The sequence below is a fragment of the Platalea leucorodia genome (assembly GCF_965183815.1).
Source record: "Platalea leucorodia genome assembly, chromosome: 4".
Classification (NCBI taxonomy): Eukaryota; Metazoa; Chordata; class Aves; order Pelecaniformes; family Threskiornithidae; genus Platalea; species Platalea leucorodia.
Window position 1 is genome coordinate 97,196,490 of NC_138826.1, and position 21,395 is coordinate 97,217,884.

General features: G+C 35.7%; 1 protein-coding gene across 1 annotated transcript in view; it reads right to left on the minus strand.

Annotated features, from left to right (window-relative positions):
- The window catches only part of IMMP2L (inner mitochondrial membrane peptidase subunit 2), a gene marked incomplete at its 3' end in the record, with an annotated part of 475,151 nt that overhangs the window by 143,775 nt on the left and 309,981 nt on the right, over nt 1-21,395 (minus strand). Inside the window, exon 4 of the mRNA XM_082311230.1 lies at nt 11,363-11,428. Within this exon, the coding sequence (XP_082167356.1) occupies nt 11,363-11,428 (66 nt within the window). The remainder of the gene's footprint in view (nt 1-11,362; nt 11,429-21,395) is intronic.

Consider the following 21,395-nt stretch of genomic DNA (forward strand, 5'->3'; position numbering starts at 1 on the left):
ATCCATTTCCACTATGTTGCATGTAGGCAATTTTGGGTTTTTTGCACAGAAAATTGCACTAGCAGTGGAACTGTGATTAATTTAGCCAATCACCAAGTCAGTCCCCTGAAATCTATTAAAGGTCACCTTTCTTTTTTAGGTATGTACCTATTTCTAATCTGTTCATTGATTTCCTCATCTATTATTCTATTCTCTCTCTTTTAGAGGTCCATCACTTATTAGACTCCCATCTCTACTAGTAGGGCACTATGCTTTGGTTTTCAGTTATAGCAAATCCTATCACAATCTTTTTTCAGCATTTATCACTTGCTACCCTTCATGCTATAATAAAATATTAAATCATAGAATCATAGAATGGTTTGGGTTGGAGGGGACCTTAAAGGTCATCTAGTTCCAAACCCCCCGCCATGGGCAGGGACACCTTCTACTAGACGAGGTTGCTCAAAGCCCCATCCAACCTGGCCTTGAATATGTTAAATACTAATTTATTTTTGATATATATACAAAATTGAAACCTAGTCATTAGAAATGCTATCAGGGATATACCTGAAGTTCTAGAAGTACATGACATACAGTTTATCTTAATATATTTTTGGCTGCATATTAAAAAGCTTGTGGCATAATGGTCAGTGAGCAGAAATTATTTGTGCAATCACTGCCAACAGACTACAGTAAAGCAGAAAATATTTTTGGCTCCCCTATGCACAGATGCTGGAGACCCCGCTTAATGACTTGTTACCCATTATACCCAAAATACACTACAGTTTCATCACGCAATTTACTTCACAGAAGCAAAATGTCAACAATAGTCAGTTCTATAATAATGAAAAAAGATAATAGTCATTTTCCCTCCTATTCTCATTTGAATCTCATAACCACCAGGGTGATCAATTTCAAAACCTTATTAGTTCTGCTACTGTGAACTATTCAGGCCCTCATTTCAAGATCAGTTTGCAGTGCAAAACTATGGAGGCAATCTTTTTAAATGAGCAATTTACAATTAATATTTCTGCCAACATATATTTGCAAGCTTTACATAATAGCAAACACAATAATTTCAAAATTTTCAAATTAAAAAATGGGCAGTTATTGCTTATGGCTGACAAACAGTGCTATAAAATATGCACTGGCACCAATGAACTTTGTCAGGATGCAAATCTAATGAGGAAAAGAAGCAAACAAATAGGAAGCTTTACACTATTTTTCTAAATTTAAAAAAAAAAAAAAAGGGGGGGAGATAAAGCATCATCAGTTCATCCTGTGTAGAGTTCTGTATCCATTACTCCACTCAGCGGGAAAATATGGAATGTATAAAATCAACTATAAATCTTTAAAGAGGTGACATTTTTTACAAACTTTGCATATGTTCTTATCCCAAAAAGTGTTTTAACCAGATTTGTATTTAGACTAAATTGGCCTATTTCCCTTAACATTAACAGAGCTAAGATGGTTCATACCAGCTGAGACTCTGATCCTATGAGAGTATGTTCAGATGATCACAAATGGCAGTGTTAGTGCATTTTAAGAAGTTACTGTGCTTCAGCTGGAGTTGGTAAGCAGACATGTGGTCCCTGTCAGCTCATTACAATGCCAAGTACATGGTGTTCATTTAAGCTGCCTTCAGCAGTTCCAAAAGGGAGCCCAGGTGAAAGCATTGGAAAAATGAGCATTTAGAAAGAACACTTTGGAGGTGAGCTATGTTTTTTGTCATATACAGCATCAAAAGTGATGTAACTGCTGTTGTTTCCCTACACGAATGCAGATAGAAATTAACCTTCTTCATTAGACTGGAGTAGTATCATGCACGTGGTCAGCTTAAATGACTCACATGAGGGAGCAGTATCTCCAGCTGTGGGGGATGGAAGGGGGGGGGGGGGGGAGACAGAGAATATACAAATGGAAGGAGAGCAGAGAAAAGCAGTAACTTTAAAAGCCACTAACTCAGTCACTTGCAGTTACCTGATCATGACTTGATTTGAAATTAAAAGAAAGACTGCTTAATTCTTCATTCAAAGGAATTCAGTAAAAAAAAAAAAAAGTCATCATTTGGGACTCTGAAACCAGTATAACAATGCAGATAATGAAACAACCCCATACTGAGCCTAGTTCGCAAGATAGTTTTCTACTTATTATTGGTAGGTGTATACAACTCTTTCACTGTGTCGCTGGCTGAGTTCAGCACCCTAAATATATTCAAGTAGGATAGAGAGAGGACTTTTGCACTGCTGCAAAATGAAATAACCAGTAAGATTTATTTACATTATTCAGAGTAGACTCTTCTGTTTCAGCATGTTTTCCTTCAATTTGCAAACATAACAATATCCCTGATCCTAATACTGCTCAAGCTAATAAAAATTGTCCTTTCGATTTACAGAAGGAAAGTGCACGGAATTACCGGGTTCTGAACCTTGTTTGCCTTCCAGTACATCTAGAAAAATCTGCTGCTGACAAACACATGAACTTATTGTTCATTTCCTGAGATGAGGAACCCAGGGAGTTCAGTTAATGGCTGTCCCACACACTTATATGACCATAAGCCTACAACACCATCTTTCATCCTGACTTCCTCTTCTATAAAATGGGTTTAATACTATTTCCTTCCTCCTACCCCCCGTCTTTGTTCTTGTAAAACTGAGCTTTTAATGCCATACATATAGATGAGCAACCAAGTTGACATGGAGCTCAACTTCTGTCCAGAAGCTACTTAAGCAGCCATCTAAATGTTGAGAAGATGAAGTCCTAAACTGCTCAGGCCAAAGACCATTTTTACTAAACACACCTTTTATTCTGATTCCTAAGTATGGATTTTGGTGACAAATTTCAGACCACCAATGACATTTGTATCCGTAGCTTAGAAAGCAAAAAGGAAATAACTTGTGAAAATTAAAATACATTAAAGCATTTTATTAACTATTGGATTTTTTAAATGTTAGTGCATTTTGCTCACTGTTTTTAAAACCTTCATAAAGACAACCCATTGAGCTTCCCATTGAGATGATTATACATGTATGCATGTCTTTTCTAACTGTCTGATGCCTTGGCAGCAAATCAACTTTTAGTGAAACAGAAATCAAATGTGTTTCTTTAAAGAGAAATGGCCACAAAAGACATTCTCTCTTAAATGAGATGAATACACTGCATTTGTTTAAGCTTCTAACAAAGACAACATTCCTCTAAATTTGTCGTAACACATTTGAAAATTAGTATTAGATATCATCGAATCATAGGATAGTTCAGGTTGGAAGAGCCCTCAGGAGGTCTCTAGTCCAAACTCCTGCTCAAACCAGGGTTAGCTACATGATCAAGTGAGGTTGTTTAGGGCTTTCTCCAGTCAGGTCTTGAACACTTCCAACGATGGAGAGCACAGCTTCTCTGGCAACGGCCCCACAGCCTGACCATTCTCATGGAGAAAATTCTTCTTCCATCTAGTCTAAATCTCTTTTGTTTCAAGTTATGCCCACTACACCACTATGCCTGGCTCTACCTTCTTGCTAAGCATAGGTACTGAGGGCTTGCTGTTAGGTGACCTCAAAGCCTCCTGTTCTCCAGGCTGAACAAGCCCCATTTCCCCAGCCTCTCCTGGCAGGGCAAGTGCTGCAGCCCCTTACCAGCTTGAGGACTTGGGGCTTTCTGCTGAACTTGTTCCAGATTATCAATGTCTTTCCTGCCCAAAACTGGACACAGAAGTCTGTGTGTGGTCTATGACACAATGGTATATTTTTCTTTTCCTAAAACAGCATTTGTGTGTATCACAGCCCTGTTCATAATGTTTGTGTTTAAAACCTATCAAAAGGCCTCAACATCCTAGAAAATAATTTCACAGAAAATAAAGATCTGCCTATTAGTTATATGATCCATTCTTACATCGGTCTCTACTCCAGTACATGGAAGCCAGTCAGAAGTGAACTGGTGACTAAAACTCTTCTGGATATTTGCATTGCGGAGAACTTCACAACTGACCAACGGTGGGATAAAACAGCAAAAGTTACTTGCTCTCAGGTGCTGGTGTAAGAACAGTCCAGACAGGCCGTGATACTTCAACAGTACTTTTCCCAGCTGCTCTCCTAGATTTCTGTTCTCCATCTTTGTACTTTTCAATGATAAAGACATAAAGTGCTTGTCTGCCTCTTTTCTCTTAATTCTATAATGTATATTAGCACAAGATAGAATGGTACTTCACACAGCTACAGCTAATGCTGGCATTAAGTGTCTGCAGATACATTTCCTGCATATACTGGAGTATACTTCACAATAACCATGGGCTGCATAACTACAGGGATTTATTGAAAGCCATGAGAAATGTTACTCCAAGGTGCCTACAGAGCATTTAAAAAACTTCCCCACAGTTTTTTACTCTGGCAGATTAAAATAGTCTTTGAACACTACTGAGACTCGTTATGCACAGTGTTCACAGATATGCCATCTTAAAAGAGATGCCGCTTTTTGCATTTTAGAGTGCTGCTTCTCCAATTAAACAAAAAAAAAAAAAAAAAAAAAAAAAGAAAAAAGGAGGAAATAATAAAAAAACCCTTTCTTCCTCCTGTAGATGCAGCTGTCATTTGTGTCTTGGTTCAGATGCACACTAATAGAGAGTAGCTGAGTACATATTGCAATTGCAATTGCATACTCAATTTTTAGTACTTTTGGGTTTAGTCTGAATAGTAACTCTGTGAAAACTAGTGTTATTGATGGTCTCTCTTCTATTGTCTCTTAGTGTTGCCCAAATCAAACCTCCTCACTTCAGAGATAATAGGATATGTTGTTTCTTTTTTCTATAAGCTAACACTGCAAATTCTGTACTATCTCAGAGAATCATATTACATTGTCTTTTTTCCTTTAATATTAAGAGTTCCAGAGGTCACACTGGCTCTACATTGTAACTCCATTGTTTTCAGTTAATTTTGACAAATGAAACCAACTGAAATATCAGAGAAATTGTATTGATGATACACACGATCTTTTAGCAATCTTACTGCTGCTATCTGTACTCTTAAGAAGAAAATATATCTTTAAAATGTTATGGATATTAAAGGAATGAAGACCTTACTGCATGGAGCAATGAGTAAATACTGCTATAATATTAACACTCACACTTTCCAATGTGGAAAAAAAAAGGTTTTTTCCTGAAATTCAACTTTCTATTCTTATTCTTTCTGTCTCTTCATGCACTTTCCCCAAATATTGGGCAACCAAAATCTAATGCAAAGCAAAAACATTTCACCGTATTTTATAATGAGTATGTAGAATGCCAAATTTTAGAAATCCAGCTTTGCAGACCTTCATTACTGGGCCTAAAGATCTATAGAACCTTAGAAATTCATTATGGACACAGAAAATCTTCATCCTGGGTTTGTCAGATTGTTTTTATAGCTTAAAGACACTGTATCAATATACATTCCCATCATTTGTATTTACAGAAATGGACTCCAGTCATCCAAGGACTCTGCATATGGAAATGGAGTCAAAATCAATGGAAACTCTATTTAGGAGACTTGCAAGGATCAATGCTGAAGCATCATGACAGAGCAGTATAGCTGGAACCAAACAAAAGCTTTCATTGCCTTAAAAAATCCCATCAGTACCTAACAATAACTAGTGCAAAATAAACTGCATAAGTCCTATGAGATATGCATTCTGTGCACGTGGCCACAAAATAAAAATATTTTGGAAGACAAAGAGGTTTTCATCTAAGGGGTAGTTTAAATGCTACTACATCCTTTAGCTACATAAAGTACAAAGACAGAACAATCTGAAGACTGCACTTAGTCAAAAGGAAAAGTGTTCCAAAATTTGTAATCTCTGAGGACAGTGCTGGGTCTCTGTAGAGTACAATCAGTTCTCATTTCTGTCGATCCCACTAGCACTCTTGTCAATGTGGATCCCCACACTCACAGATCTATACTCACAACCCAAAGACAAAGACAATGGACTTTGAGGAAGAAGGGAAAAGGATACAGACATAAATATAGCCTGTGTATCATGTTCAACTGTGATTCCTAGTCTTTTGAAGCCTTTTACTGATATTCCATTTTTCTATTCTAACTTTGAGCCATTGCAAGCAGTACCTTACCACATCACCAGTACCTCAGAACAGTTACCAGAGGTCTTTGTGTGTATGTCAGGGTAGGGGTGAGGGATGGAGAGGGAACAAGAAGATTCTTACTACAGCACTAGTGAACATAAAATTATTTCTGTGTGATTAAACGGCAAAGGTCTGGATGCAATTCCTGCCAGGTGGTTGCCCTGAAGATGTTACGTATAGAGTCATTCTTGTGCCACAACACTAGCAAAGTCTGAGTTTTTCTGAAAGGTTATTCTGCTTCCTAGAGGCAGACAGTAGTTTTGTGGTATAATCTAGTACAAGTTGCTATCAAGTAGTAGAGTCTCTACACGAAGACAGCTGTTTTGTTGGACAACCATCCCTGGTCCTCTAGTGAAAACAAATAGCAGCCACAACTACCTGATGAAATTGAGCTAGTTCAGTGAACAAAACAGTAAGAAAACTTGTTGATTGCTTTTTCAAACTGAAGGAATACTGGACGCCACCTACTCTCTGAGGGAAAAAAAAAAAAGTAACCAAACACCTGCATGGAGTAGTGAACAGTTTGTTTGAAGCTGAAAGGGTTCTCCAACAAGTGGACAGAATGACTGGATTTTGGTTATATTTTAAGGCAGTATGGGATCTTTGACTGGAAGAAATATAACAACCTGCATGAACTTGACAACAGGAGTACATGAAGTTACACTGTGATTGCTGCATTTAATAGCTGCTGATGGGCCTTATTTCTATTAATTCGCCACTCCTTTTTTTGAACCCCTTTATATCTCTGTCCTTCTTAACATTCTGTGGGAATAGTTTCTGCAATTAATGATGGACATTGTAGTAAAAGTTGAAAAGTTACTGAAGCTTGGTTTAGACCTACAGCCTCATACCTAATGATCTATCTCTGCATTGTTATGCTTTGAGAAACAAGGAGTATTTCCTTATTCACATCTGCAGAGCAGTTTTGCAAGATGCAACACTTAAATGCAACATCATTTTCATAGAATCATAGAATCGTTAAGGTTGGAAAAGACCCTTAAGATCATAGAGTCCAACTGTTAACCTAGCACTGCCAAGTCCACCAGTAAACCATGTCCTCAAGCACCACACCTATCTGTTCTTTAACTACCTCTAGGGATGGAGACTCAACCACTTCCCTGGGCAGCCTGTTCCATTGCCTGACTACCCTTTCGGTGAAGAATTTTTTCCTAATATCCAACCTAAACCTCCCCTGGCACAGCTTGAGGCTGTTTCCTCTCATCCTATCACTCGTTACTAGGGAGAAGAGACCAACCCCCACCTTGCTACAACCTCCTTTCAGGTAGTTGTAGAGAGCAATAAGGTCTCCCCTCAGCCTCCTCTTCTCCAGACTAAACAACCCCAGCTCCCTCAGCCAATCCTCATAACACTTGTGCTCTAGACCCTTCACCAACTTCATTGCCCTCCTCTGGACACGCTCCAGCACCTCGATGTCCTTCTTGTAGTGAGGGGCCCAAAACTGAACACAGTACTCGAGGTGCGGCCTTACCAGTGTCGCGTACAGGGGCACAATCACCTCCCTGGTCCTGCTGGCCACACTATTTTTGATACAGGCCAGGATGCCATGGGCCCTTCTGGCCACCTGAGCACACTGCTGGCTGAACCATTTTGCTGAACCATTCGGTCCTTCAGAACACTGAGTCCTAAGTAGCCTAACGATATCCCTGGACAAAACTTTTTAAAATTACTCTTCCTAGGGGATCACAAATAATTCTTAAATCAGGTACAGTATTAAGAAGCAAACAGTTGTATGAAAGAAACAGAATTGGGACACCAAGCTCCTGCAGACCTGTGCAACTGTGACAGACAGAAGGAAAAAAAATTAGTTCAGCAAATTACTGAACAGACTGAATTCACATTATTATTATGATATATATTATATTATAACTATTATATTATATTATATTATATTATATTATATTATATTGCATTGTATAATGTTACTAGTTTAATCCCAATTTTGGTTTACTTCACATAAACCTTCATTTATTTGTGTTACTGAAAACATACCATAACTCATCTGTGATAGATTACTATAGATTTTTGAATTTCCACTAGTGCATTTAAGATAAATGAGTTTTAATAAGTTTAATTTCAAGTTATTCAAAGTGTTTTATAATACCAACATTAATTTTTAACAAATTAGATTATATTGACTTTTAAAAGAAGGCCTCCTTTGGAAGAATTATCATCTAAACAATATTCAGGAACCATTGTAATGATTTCCTACTTAAAGTTAATTGTCCTGTGAATCCATGGAAGACAAAACAAAACCTGATCTATGGGAGCTACACTTTGCAATATTGTCTATATACAAGCTGACCTACAGATTCATTCTCAAGGACTAAATGGTCATTTTCTGTCTATTCTTTAAATTCTTTTGAGGAGGAAGTTCTACTAGCTTATCCAAATTAAATTATCTGTTATAGGTTTGTGGCATGTACTACATGCTTTCAGGGATTTACAAGACACTACCAAACTCACTTCACCTGGATTACCAACTAGGCTGGAAACAAGAAGAGAAAATTGAAATGCTAGAATTTTTATTCGGTGAGTCTGTAGCATTTTTCAGTTCCTCAAAGCATATTTCAAAAGGTGAAGTATTATGTAGTCCATAATGTCTGACTACCTGAAAAATACAAAATCTCTGTATAACTACCACTTCTCCGCAAAACCATTGTACCCACAAACGGCCCCAAAAGTGCTAGAACCCCGCCATATCTAACTGATGATTCCCACTTTTCTGTACCCTGGAACTGAAATAACAACTGCTCTGCAGTGAGACTGGATGTTTTCTCAGCAAGAAGGAATTCTTATTGATCAATGGAGTAACAAAAGGCTTAAAGAAGTGAGGTGTTTAGCATACAGGCATATATACTCCACTTCAAAGACTTGATATCTTGATAGGAATCCTTGATAGGAATGAGGATGTTCACATGTTCCTCTAAGGTCAGTATATATTAGCTTTGCATCACGTTTCACCCATACCAAAAACGAGTCAGAACAATAGGGAAGAGTCACATACTTTCAGACACATTTTTGTACACAATCCATGTTAACTTTCAATTTCATTCAGAGCATCATTGTATGCTGATGAGGAATAATTCAATATATAAAAATATATAGGCATAAAATCTTAAGATATCAAAACCAATTCTTTTTGGTTTGTCATAAAGACATCAAACAGGAGTTGAAATCTTCTATTTATGTTTTCTATACATGCTTTCAGTTACCAGTTGTCTGTTTCAGTCACAAATATCCTAGTCATATACCTGCTTGCAGTATCATTACAAAAATAATACATATTTTAGAAAAATCTTGCCACCTTTGCTGTTCTATCTTACTATCTAAGCTTTTGCTTTACCCTAGTGCCGTGAAAAGTGGCAAGTATTACATTTCCTACACATAAACAATTAAGGGATGATAATATCTAATAAAAACTTAAGAAGTTATAATAGTCCAATAATTTATTCTTTAGCTAAAATCTAGTTTCTACAGTTAAAGCAAAAGGCTCTGGGACAATTTTCATGCACTCAAATATTAAAAAAAGCACATCTGAATTACTGAGATTAATATTTCTATCAATAAATTAATCTAACCTGTTTTACCAAAGTCAAATGAGGATCATTGTACAGTCTGCTGTACCCATGTGTGATTCACTAACCTAGAGGCTCATCAGTATTCTGCACACACTCTCACAGCTATTGTGCCCCACACCTTTGTCCATTTGGCCAAGAACACCCACAGAAGTTAATGAAAAGTTCAGAGTCTTAAAGCATTTGAATATACAGCATAATTAATTTCCTACAGCTGGAATTTAGGTTACTAAATGTCTTTTGTATTATCAAAAACTACATTCAGTTTCAAAAATTCAGACAAATATGTTAATAATATAGAACAGTGAAAAGTAACACATGAAGTTACCTTATGTTGCTATCTCTTTTTGCCATTGCTACATAAATGAATGAGGAATATTGAATCATGAATACCAGTTTTATCACTTATATGAATTAGAGCACTAATATCAACTACATCAAGGAATAAGTACCTTCTTAAGGACATAGATCTATAAAAGGTATCACTCAGTAGCAGACACTACTCCTATGTTTTTAGCTCTTTAAAGTGATAGCTAGTTTTAGCTGTAGATGTCCATAGTTTTTGGACATTAAATTAACTTCTTAGTGTCTGTTATTTCAGCTATTTTGCTTCAACAGAAATGTCAGGATTTATTTTCCTTTCTCAAACTGAGATGATGCAGAATTTTTCAATAAAATAGAAATTATATCAACTGCCTGAGGGGAAAAAAAAAAGACACAGATATATTTCATAGTGCCCAAAAGCCCACCAGTGCTGCTATTAACTAGGGCTCATTGAAACCACACTCAAATCGTTGATTTGAATTGCAGCTGCCAAGTACTTCTTAAGTATTCACTACACCAGAGCAAGAATCATTATCTAAATTAATTGAGTCTCAGTCTGCCATATTGGCTGAGAGCTCCCAGGGTCATTCATATCTTAGTGTGGGAAACTGGGGACTTACCCTCCCAGTTCTATGCCAATTCTATTCTGTACCTGGGAAAAAGAAACCCTTCCAAACAAGCATTTTCATCAAAATAATACTGTTCCCACAAAAACTTTTGATTTACATTTACTAGTAATTTATTTCCAACCAGCCCCAGCAGGAAGGCCTATCTGTCAGAGTAAACCAAGTCTTGAAGAACTCTAGAGTCTACTCTTGCTACAATTTTTTTTTGATAGAATAATTTACTCCAAATAAGTTCCACCATATTTCCTACAGATTCCTATACACTGCAGTGAAAGCAGTCGTCTATGAGCGTTCTTTGTCTCAAAAATAAAATAAAATAAATTTTAAAAACCCCAAAATCTGAAACAAATAAAAAAAACCTAACCTCTAAACAACTCCTACTTTTATTTGCCAACCACAGTACGAAACAGCAGCTGGACTCTCTAATGAAAAATCACAGCCCTATAGTCTTATTGAAAAAATGCTGTACAATTACCTGCCTTGATACGTGACAGAGATATTCTAAGAAACAAGCATTATTTGCACCCATGTACCTTTCATGAAAGAGTGAGTAGTTTTGTGTAGCATTTCTCCTCTCATTAAAAAGGAGACAGGTACAATGCTGACATCCCTGTTAAGAACAGATAGAAAGAAAATACTAGAAAGTTCTCGTTGTCTAGGATACTGATTTAAAATCCACTGAAAAGCTGCACTATTCCTATAAAGACTCAGAGACTAAGGCTTAAAATACTTACTTGATAATGTCTCCTTCAAGAGCAATCACTCGTTTAATGATCTTCTGTTCAGGGTTTCTAGGAGACCTGAGACAGGGGATAAGGTTATACAATCAGTAATGTTCCCGTTGTTTTAAGGAAATGAAAAGAAATTCCACAAAGAAATAGACACTATTAAAGTCATTAGGAGATTCCATGTTCTCCTTGATATAGCATCAATCATGATGTTCCACCCTGACATGAAGCTACTGTAATCATTCTCATTGAAAACCATCATTGAAAAGCAGATGCTGAAAAATCAAGATGTTGCTTACAAACACCACAATAATCAACATACCTTTTATCATGAAAAATACACTCCACAACATTCAAAGTAGAATGCCCCACTACCAATGAAGGGAGTACCTTTGCAAATAGATTAATGTATTAAAACCTGAATTCCCCATCAAACTTTAACTTCATATCGTGTTTAAACATTCATGTCATTCACCCACTTTGGGGAAAAAAAAAATCTCCCTATGTTATATTAATATCTATCATGCATTTAGGTAAGCCTTGCCTAGGGAACTGTGGAAGTTTAAAAGAAGTTGTAAAATTTTCTGAAAGTTTCAGCTTTACCCAAAGCTTCTTAACACAATACCATGTTTTAACTTCAAGTTATTTTCCTATAAGCATGTTTTATTGAGTGGATTCTGATCATGCATTACATAGTATTATGAGAAAGCAAAGCTGAACTTGCATGCTCAGCCTGAATACTTTAACTTCCTAGATGCATATTAATAGATAGGACTACTAGAAGTGTTATTCTACCATAGTTTTGACAGGTTAATGTAGACATATGTGCACCATAAAATTTCTTTCTTTTCTATATACTTTACCTCTTTTTTTTTTTTTTCAGTCTTCACTTTAAATTATTTAACTATGCAAATGTAGTAGAGTGCTTTCATGTTATTTTAAAAATTATTTTTATTTGTTTCTTGTATATAGGGAAGTCAATGGTTTCAAATCAAAACAAAAAAATTGTTGACAAAAGTCAACAAATGGTTTTGATTTTCTGCTGATGCTTGGGTTCTGTATATTAGACTCCAAGTACAGCCTGCTAGACGTGAAATCACAAGAGCTTTATACAGTTTTCATGCCTAAAAACATTGGCCATGCCATCCCCACAACAGACCTGTACCTTTGAGCTCAACTCTGGTCAAATGGTAGCACACTAAGATTACACTTCCCTAAAAAGCAAAGCTGAGATGAGTCTGGATGAAAAACTTGTCTGCGCTGTTGCATAACTAAAGGCATTTGCAGTTCACTTTCAATTCCAGAAGTTAAAAAGAAAAATAGTTTCAGGCTTATTCAAATTTTTTTTTAATATGAAACCAAAAAAGTATTCCAAACATTTTAAAACTGGTTTGGGCTTTTTTGTGTTTGTCAATATATTTGAAATATATTTATATTTCAAGGTAATGAAACAAAATTCAAGAAGCATCATCTTGAATTTCAAAATATCAAATAGTTTCACTTTACAGTTTACTAAGCCTGAAAATACTATTTTCACAAAGCAGTGTGGAGCAGTGAACACGAATAAGGACCATACTTTGATTCCCTAGTCATCACTGGAATTTTCAAAAGATATCATTTACAGTAATATTTTATTTAGCATTAATTTTACCTAAAGAGTTGTATATTCCAGTTCAGTCTTGTCTTTCATGTTGTTTATCAGGCTGAGAATACACATTTTTATAACATTTTACATGTCAGTCTTGGGAGGAATTAATCAAGTTTTAGATGCTCATATGATTCAAATATCTGGATTATCCACAGCACTTTCTGCTGCTGCTTCCTAGTAGGCTTCAATGCACACTCATTCGAGCATTGACCACCTCTCTTTCTCAAGCAGAGCACAGTCTAAGAAAAAACAACACACCTTTATTATTACAAGCTATTATAAGTTAAAAATATTTAATTGATTTCATTTTTAATTCATTTAGGCTCAGATTGTAATATTTTCATATAAAATTTAAGGATTGGAAATAATAATGTGTAATGTATGTGATCAACTGTGCATTTCTCAAAGACTGAATGAAAACAAATTTTAAGTTTACTCTTTCAAAATTGTGTTCTGATTTAACATCTTACTTTCAAAGTTTCTTTGAAATTCCCCATACAAGCATTTTCACTTGATTAGTATGTACATATTGTAATGTAATTACTAAGCTCTCCCTTAATTTGCCTTCCTTGTGCAAAAAATTGTAATGACGAATAAACATCACTCTAAATATGAGATATGAGCACTTGTTCTAAGTGTGGTTACTTTTCTGCCAGTAATGACAAATTTAAGCAAAACACGTTATTTATCAGAATGACTTCAATGAATTCCTTGTAGATAGTTATTATAAATCAGGAATATTTTTTAATATTTGAAGCCAGAATAGTTTAAAAATAAACTTTATACTAACGTTCTGATTAAAATTCATGAAAATGGCAAAGGACTGGTAAGAGAGGGAGCAGCAGGCTCAAACTGGCCAGTAACACAGGCACTCTTAAAACAAGGCTTTTCAAGAGGCTATCAGAATGTTTCATTCAAGAGCCACAGTGATTGAACAGGAGGTAAGAGACTAGTTCTGAAGTGGTGGATATTGATGCCTTCCTGAAAGGCTTTTAGTGTAACACTGGGATTTCATTGATTATGGAAATGACAAACCCACGCAGATATAGGCAATTTGTCTTTGAAATTTCATAGCAGGTATAGAACAAATTAAAAAATGAAGGAGAAAAAAACCCCAAACATTGTAACGAGTAATTGTTTAGTACTTCTCTCTCACTGATATCAGAGTGAGGTAACAAACAATAATCTTGAAAATTATTTGTTCAAAACAGAAGGAAATAGCAAAGCAAAATAAACTGTTGATTTAACTGTTTGCACCTCTCCTAACAGTGTTTTTTCATGCTCCTTATATGAAAGGTCATATTCAGGCATGTTCCTTTTAAGTGATATTGTATGGGAAAAGATGAGATTTCTTACATGCAATGAATATATTTTGTCTCCCAAAGATGTCATTCAGAAGATATAAAGATCATTAATATGAATTAATAACAACCATCCATACATTTACCAGCCAGACCCACATCTGCTGTTTCACAGAGCAGTCACCATTCCTTGACGATTTTCTAAATTAGCCTCTCAAAAAGTTAAGATTACCTTTTTCTCAGTAAAAATATTTCCTCATCTACATATAACCATTTTTCACTATGCATAGATTAGAGACATCAGTGCAAGTAGAAACAGTCAGAACGACTATGAAAATCTGAAGCACGTTACAAGTATTAATGCACAAGTAGCAGCTAGCAGCACATCAGGAACGCACTAGGAAAAGCATCTCTGGAAATTAAATCCACTTCTTAAAAGCAGATTGAATTCTACTCCACTCATAGTCACTTTTCCTTTTTCCACAAAGAAAAGCAGAAAACAGGCAAGTCTAGCAGTGTGTCCCTCAAGCCATCAAGTTTGAGGATAATTCGTTGTTACCAATTTCTCTTCGAACAGCAGTATTCTTTGTTCAAGCACCTCAGGAGAATGACCACTCTATAATACAAAAAGAAAGCAATGGCCTGTGTAGCATCCAAGACTGATAAATATTTTTTATTTTATCTGTCAAAGCAATTCTTTAAACTTCACCTACAGATCACCTGATGCTTGGCTGCAAATAATAGAACAAAAAAGCAACATCATCTCTGTCTGAAATACCTTGTGATAACAGGACATTTCACTCTGCCTTAGCAACAATTTCTAATTTGTTCCAAACTTTAAGCTTATGCACAGTGCAATGCAGAAATCCCAGCCTCATGCACAAAGACATGAATCATGACATCAAAATCCAGATTCAGAGTTTTAAGATAAACAATTTACCAAGGGAAAATTAGACATTTGGTATGTATTTGTCTGTGGTTTTCCAGATGCAGCCTTAGCAACTTACCATAAGCTACCTGCCACAATTAGCTTCTGGTAATAATCTTAGCTCCTTCTCCTAAACCTATATGTTTGTCTTATTCTGTATTGACTTTCAGCTCTATAGTCCTCATCCCTCATCCACACCTAGCTTTCATTAAAAACTAATGAGCAATTCCACCACGGTAAAAGAAGAAAAACAAATGCCCGTATCATCAGGACATCATTAATTTTGGATTAAAGCCTCTCACGTTTGGTCATTTGTTTGAAAAGGAACTGAGAGAGTTAGGTTAAGTAGAGGTGAAAGTCACCCCAGTGATTAGGGAAGATTCAAATTCTGCATTCATCCCCAGCAAGTACTTCAAGATACAATATTCTAACCTCCTGCCTAAGCACTCTTCTGGGGCAGGTCTCCCTTTATCTATACAATTGACACTGCTGAAAAAAAATGCGGACTACATAGGAACCCTCCTCTCCCTATATACACTTTTAGTTCTAAAGTTAAAAGATATGCTTTAGCAGAAGAGCTGTAAAGAGTTAAACTGACTATTTAAAAAAAAAAAATGCTTTTCAGAGCTGAAGACACACTTGCATGTCAGCAGGGAGAGAAAATATTGAGATGATGAAGACTGGTCCGATAGCTTCAGCTGGGTTTTATCAGTGATGCATCCCCAACACTACAGTCTGAAATAAACTAATAATTGACAAGTTCATAAGAAGAGTTAGTTTCTTCAGGAGGGATAGAAGAATAGTTGAATTTCTATTAGAAAGTGACACTTTGTTCTATTTCAGGAAAACAATCTTTTCTAGTTATTACCTCAATATTGCTACTCCAATAAAATTGAAACATTTATTCATGGTTTTATTTCTAATTATATGCTCTTACAAAAACCATACATATATACATATTTATACACACACACACAAATTTGTACAAGCATCCATTCTTCTGTGTTCAACCCTGTATTGAACAGTATGGGACTGCAGTACTACAAAACATGTTTTCCAGGAAAGACAGGAGGAATGACACAGCCAGCAGGAAAATCCACTGTTTAGCAAGCGATTGTCAGATAAACATGCTGACAATTCTCTGAAGGCTTTCTCCTTTCCTGATTGAGCAAATGAGTACTTCAGTCACAATATTGCTCCTGAACTTTTCCCTTTCCATCATTTCGATTATTTATTTACTCTGATGGATATTGCCTAGCACAATTTTAAATAACTGCTCCATAAGGTAAATAACATTTGATCAATAATGAAACTTTCATTATGTATCCACTTTTTGTATGTGTTATTTGACCCTTCTTCCTTTCATTGAGTTGTCTAACTATATTCTTCTCAAGAGTGTCCACAGCAAATCATGCTTAAGAGCTTGAAACTGAAGTTTCTACAGGCTTTTCTAGAGAGAGAGTGCTTTTTAGGCTATATACTAAGATCCCAACAAGATAAGTGAATGAAGAGAGTTGATTCATTTCTATTCTCCAAAGGGATATATTAACATGTATCCCCAAATGCTATGTGATATCATTCTCTGCTGAGCATGCAGTCTCTGTAAAAAATAAAAAAAAAAAGTAACCTACTGATCCTGGATAATGATCAAACAAAATGTTTGATACTCAGACACACAGAAGACATACCAAAAGCAATTATATTTTTCAACAGATATTATCACAATAGCTATCATGAAAAGAAGAATGAAATTAGACCTGAATAACAGTTAAGTCCAACTAAATAAATGCTACAGCATAGGATAATTTTTATTTTCTTTTTCCTTGAATGAGCACTCAGATTTTCTGGGTGCATGCATTAGAAAAAGATAAGACCTTATAATGTGAACTCATAATGAATAAGCAGCTAATATGTTTCAAACACATAGCTTAAATTAGATACTTTGATGATCTACATATGCTTAATGTTACCCATCCATTATCCTAGCCAACCTGCATGGGTTTTGTGCTCACTTTTGAAAATTACTGGAATTTTTATATTAACTGAGCATTTTCTAGAACAGGACAAATAACAGGTATTTATTAAAAAGTTGCAGTGAAAAGTGCCTGAAGTTTGCACTGTTTATATGCATGTATCTATGTATACACATATTTATGTACATTACTGTTAGCACATGGCTTCACTTTTTATGAGACAGAAGCAAGATGTTTAGGCAGCAGCTGGAAGTTTGCCTTCAGATTATTCTGAAGTTTACTTCAGATTGAGATTTATGTGATTTGCTGGTCACCTACATGGAGGCAACTGAAACAATGAACACTATGTCGTTACAGCATGTGAAGGACATCTTCACAAACATTATTTCTGATTTTATTTATGTTGTTAATGCCAGATACTGAAAAGGATTTAACTCCATAAAACAAGATAAGGGGGAGCTTTTGAGATCTTAGTCTAACACTGTGATCCAAAGCCATTCACTCAGTGACCTCTTCATTTCCCAAAACTAATTCCTGTCTAATCAAACATTCCAACATAGTTAAGGTTTACACTTCTGGGAACTTCCAGAATTGATGCATGATGAAAAATTAGTTGTTTATCTCCTTCTCAAGCCTTTTGGGGATCCAGAAAATAGCCAGAGCAGTAACTAAAATGTAGATGGAGCCCAGAATAAATGGCATTAATATATATACAGAATTGGGAATGTCAAAGTAAAGTTTTGGTGGCTTTACTTTTAAAACATGCTTGGAGGAAGAGGAAATACAGGCAGCGGAGCTATCTCATCCTTATTTTCTGGCCCTGCTTAATAAGATAAACAGGGACTTTTACATAGCTGCATCATACACTAGATAAAGATGTTGACCCTCAAAAAAGTTTTGTGCCCTTGGTCTATGATGAAGGAGCTTCCTGTTGCCAGCAGAGCAGCTGATGCTCAAACTCTGTACTGTAGGAACTATGTAGCAATATCCATTCTTTTCATCCCTCCCAGTACTATAGCTATGATAAAGCAGATCCAACATATCCAATTCTAAATGTTGTATAAGAATGCAAATTTACTTAATATATGCACATATTTTCTAAACCAAAACATTTTTAATCCATTCATTTCACTTTTTTCCCAGTCTGTAACTTTTATTTAAATTCCATACTTCTTTTTGGAGATAATTAATCTCATAATAAAGAACATTTAACTAATCACATCGCAGGTTCTGAGACAATTTCTGTATTGTGGAAAATAACACATCATGTAATAGTGGAGGAAAAAAAATAAGCACACTTATTTTATCCTTTTTTGCTGTCCTTCCTGTTGTAAATTTCTATTATATAGAATTTCTTCATTAAATGTATTCAGTAACCAGGTCCAATATCTGTGTTCAGTTTGGACCCGCCAGTACAAGAAAGATATTTACAACTGGAAAAATTGACGGACTAACAAAATAATAGTAACAGAAGAGTAATGTTACAGCAGTGGCTAAGGAAATTGGGTTTGTGCAGATCAGAGATGAGACAAAGGGCTTAATTCCTGTTGTCATCTATCTAACTGGTGATTAGGGATTCAGACTTTTTGGAGAGGTGCACAGCAGAAGGAAGGAAGGAAACAGCATGAGTTGCAGTAAAGGAAATTCCAGCTGGATACCAGAAAAATTTTCAAACTGCATAAGGTTAAGCAGTGGTGCAGGTTGCCCAGAGAGGCTGGGAATCACAGAGATACTCAGATCTCAACCGGACCCTGGAGAGGCTGGGAATCATAGAGATACTCAGAACTTGACTGGACAAGGCTCTGAGCAGCCTGACCCAGCTTGAGAGTTGACTCTGCCTTGAGTGGCTGGTAGGACTAGATAATCACCAGAGGTGCCTTACAACATAAATTATTTTTCACTTCTGTGTACAGCCTTTAGTCTTATTCAAGTATATGAAGAATCATGATGTTGATACCTTAAAAAACAACACATTTCTGGGATGCAGGCTCTGATGCCAGAAGAGACCATACTGATCACCTTAATTAACTGTTGTAGCCCACAGATTTTTTTTTTTTTTTCTTTTCTGTCTTTTTGGATAGTACGTAATGCTATTATAAAGCAATTTTAGAGAAGGTTATGATATCCTGTCTCAAACATTCTGAGTGAAAACGAGTCTAACATCCAGAGAAATTACTCCAAAGTTTAATTATCCTTGCTATTAGGAAATTGCATCTGCATTCAAAATTGAATCTAAGCAACTTCAATTTCATGCCTTCTCCTCCAAGGCAGAAAAACCTTCAACATCTTATTTCTTCTTCATGCAGAAAGATTTAGGCACAACAGTTCTTCTTAAATTTCTCTTTGATTCATCAGCTAGAACTCCTTAAACTTCTCAGTACAGAGTTAGTTTTCCAATTCCAGGACCACTTTTGTGACCATACTTCAAACTTCTTCCAACATTTCGGTTTTCTTCTTGGCACACAGACATGAGAACCTAGTATTATTCAGCTTAGATTGCTATTATACTTAATAATAAATTAAGTAGAGTAACCTGGTATTATTATGCTGGCCTAATGTAAAATCTCTTCTGTTTCCCAATATTGCATTTATTTTGTACATTCAGGCAAAAAGCTCATCCTTTTCATCTTAGGAGCTGATGTTGAAAGGATACAAAAAGTGACATCTAAATCCTTCTCTGAATAAACTGCTTGCTAAAACAGTTAACCAATAAAGTTTTGATTACTACTTACACTTCAATTCTGTAAAACATATTTTTGGACAGTAACCATGTGATTCAGGTCATGCTGTAATGACATGGTCATCTGGTTATTTATTGCCCTGTCTATCTCTGTATTGTTTACAAGCTTAACCAATTATTATGAAGACAATTGACAAAACCAGTACATAGCTTTGGATCACAAAACAATCTGCTGGAAATATTACCATTCACAGATGTCTCCCCAACCATATCTACATCTTCACAGTTGACCTGAATCTCTTTATAATCTGTCTAATCTGGCCCACATTAATTCCATAAAAGGCAAGTTTCTAGATCAGGATATTATGTGGTAGCAAAAAGGATTCTTGAAGAAACCAAATATGCTATATTATGGCCTGTATCAAAATTATATTTATCTAGTTGCTTTGTAATTGTATTGATAAAACACACCAGGTTTGCCTGACAAAACCTATTTCTGAATTGATTGACCTTAATCGTATTTTAGCTTCTACTGATAGAATGAGAAACAAACCACGTGATCATTTTGCTCAGAGAAGACATTCCTAAAGCCTTTCTCTTTGTTTTAAATACTGGAAATTTATTGCAAGTCTTGAAGTCATTTGCATTTTCTCCTTTGTCTTTTTTCCCCTTCAACTACTAAAGAGGCATTTTCCAAACAGTATTCCATACTACAAAAGTTGTTTGAGTCTATGCTCACCTGTCAGTAGCAATGTTTGACCCAGTTTTGACCTTAAATAGTGTTATAACTTTAAAGGAAGTGACAAAGATTAGCAATTTTTTCAAACAGAAATATACAGAAATCATATGTAATTTTGACAATGTTAGCAGACAATGAGAGCAATGGAAAACATTCTTCAGTTGCTCCTGGATTCCCTCTGGGCTAAGTTTGAGGAAGCAGGCCCCAGTCCTAATAAATACTGGCTTAGTGAACCATTTTGAATGTTCACCATTTTTCACCCATAATTTACAAACTAAGTACTTCACGACAGCCGTTGCACCAACTGGTTAGGCATAAGTTCCAGTGATGCTTGATTTGCTCAGCAGCTCCAGTGGAAAATATGTACAAAGATATAATTAAAAATATGAGGAAAATTGTACTTTTAATAACATCCTGCAATTCTTAATTTAACTCCACATTACATTAGCATTTCTTAGTCAAACCTCTGTTAAAAAGCAAAATCACTCACTGCCAAAAACTGTTTTGTTTTTAGTGAAAGTAGTGCATTATAATAATTACAGATTGCAAGCATGCACTATTGGAAAGGTAGTATTTTATTTTTATTAAATTTTAAACTGTTTCAACATAACCTAAAACAATGCTTCCCTGAAAATTCATGGGGAATTCTGATCAATCTCTAAACAAAAATAACAATCTGAATATATCACCTGCATAAAGCCTCAGTAAAGGAGTCTTACATGTTGCCATATAGACATGGAATAATTAGAACATGTTAACAATTCTCTGAA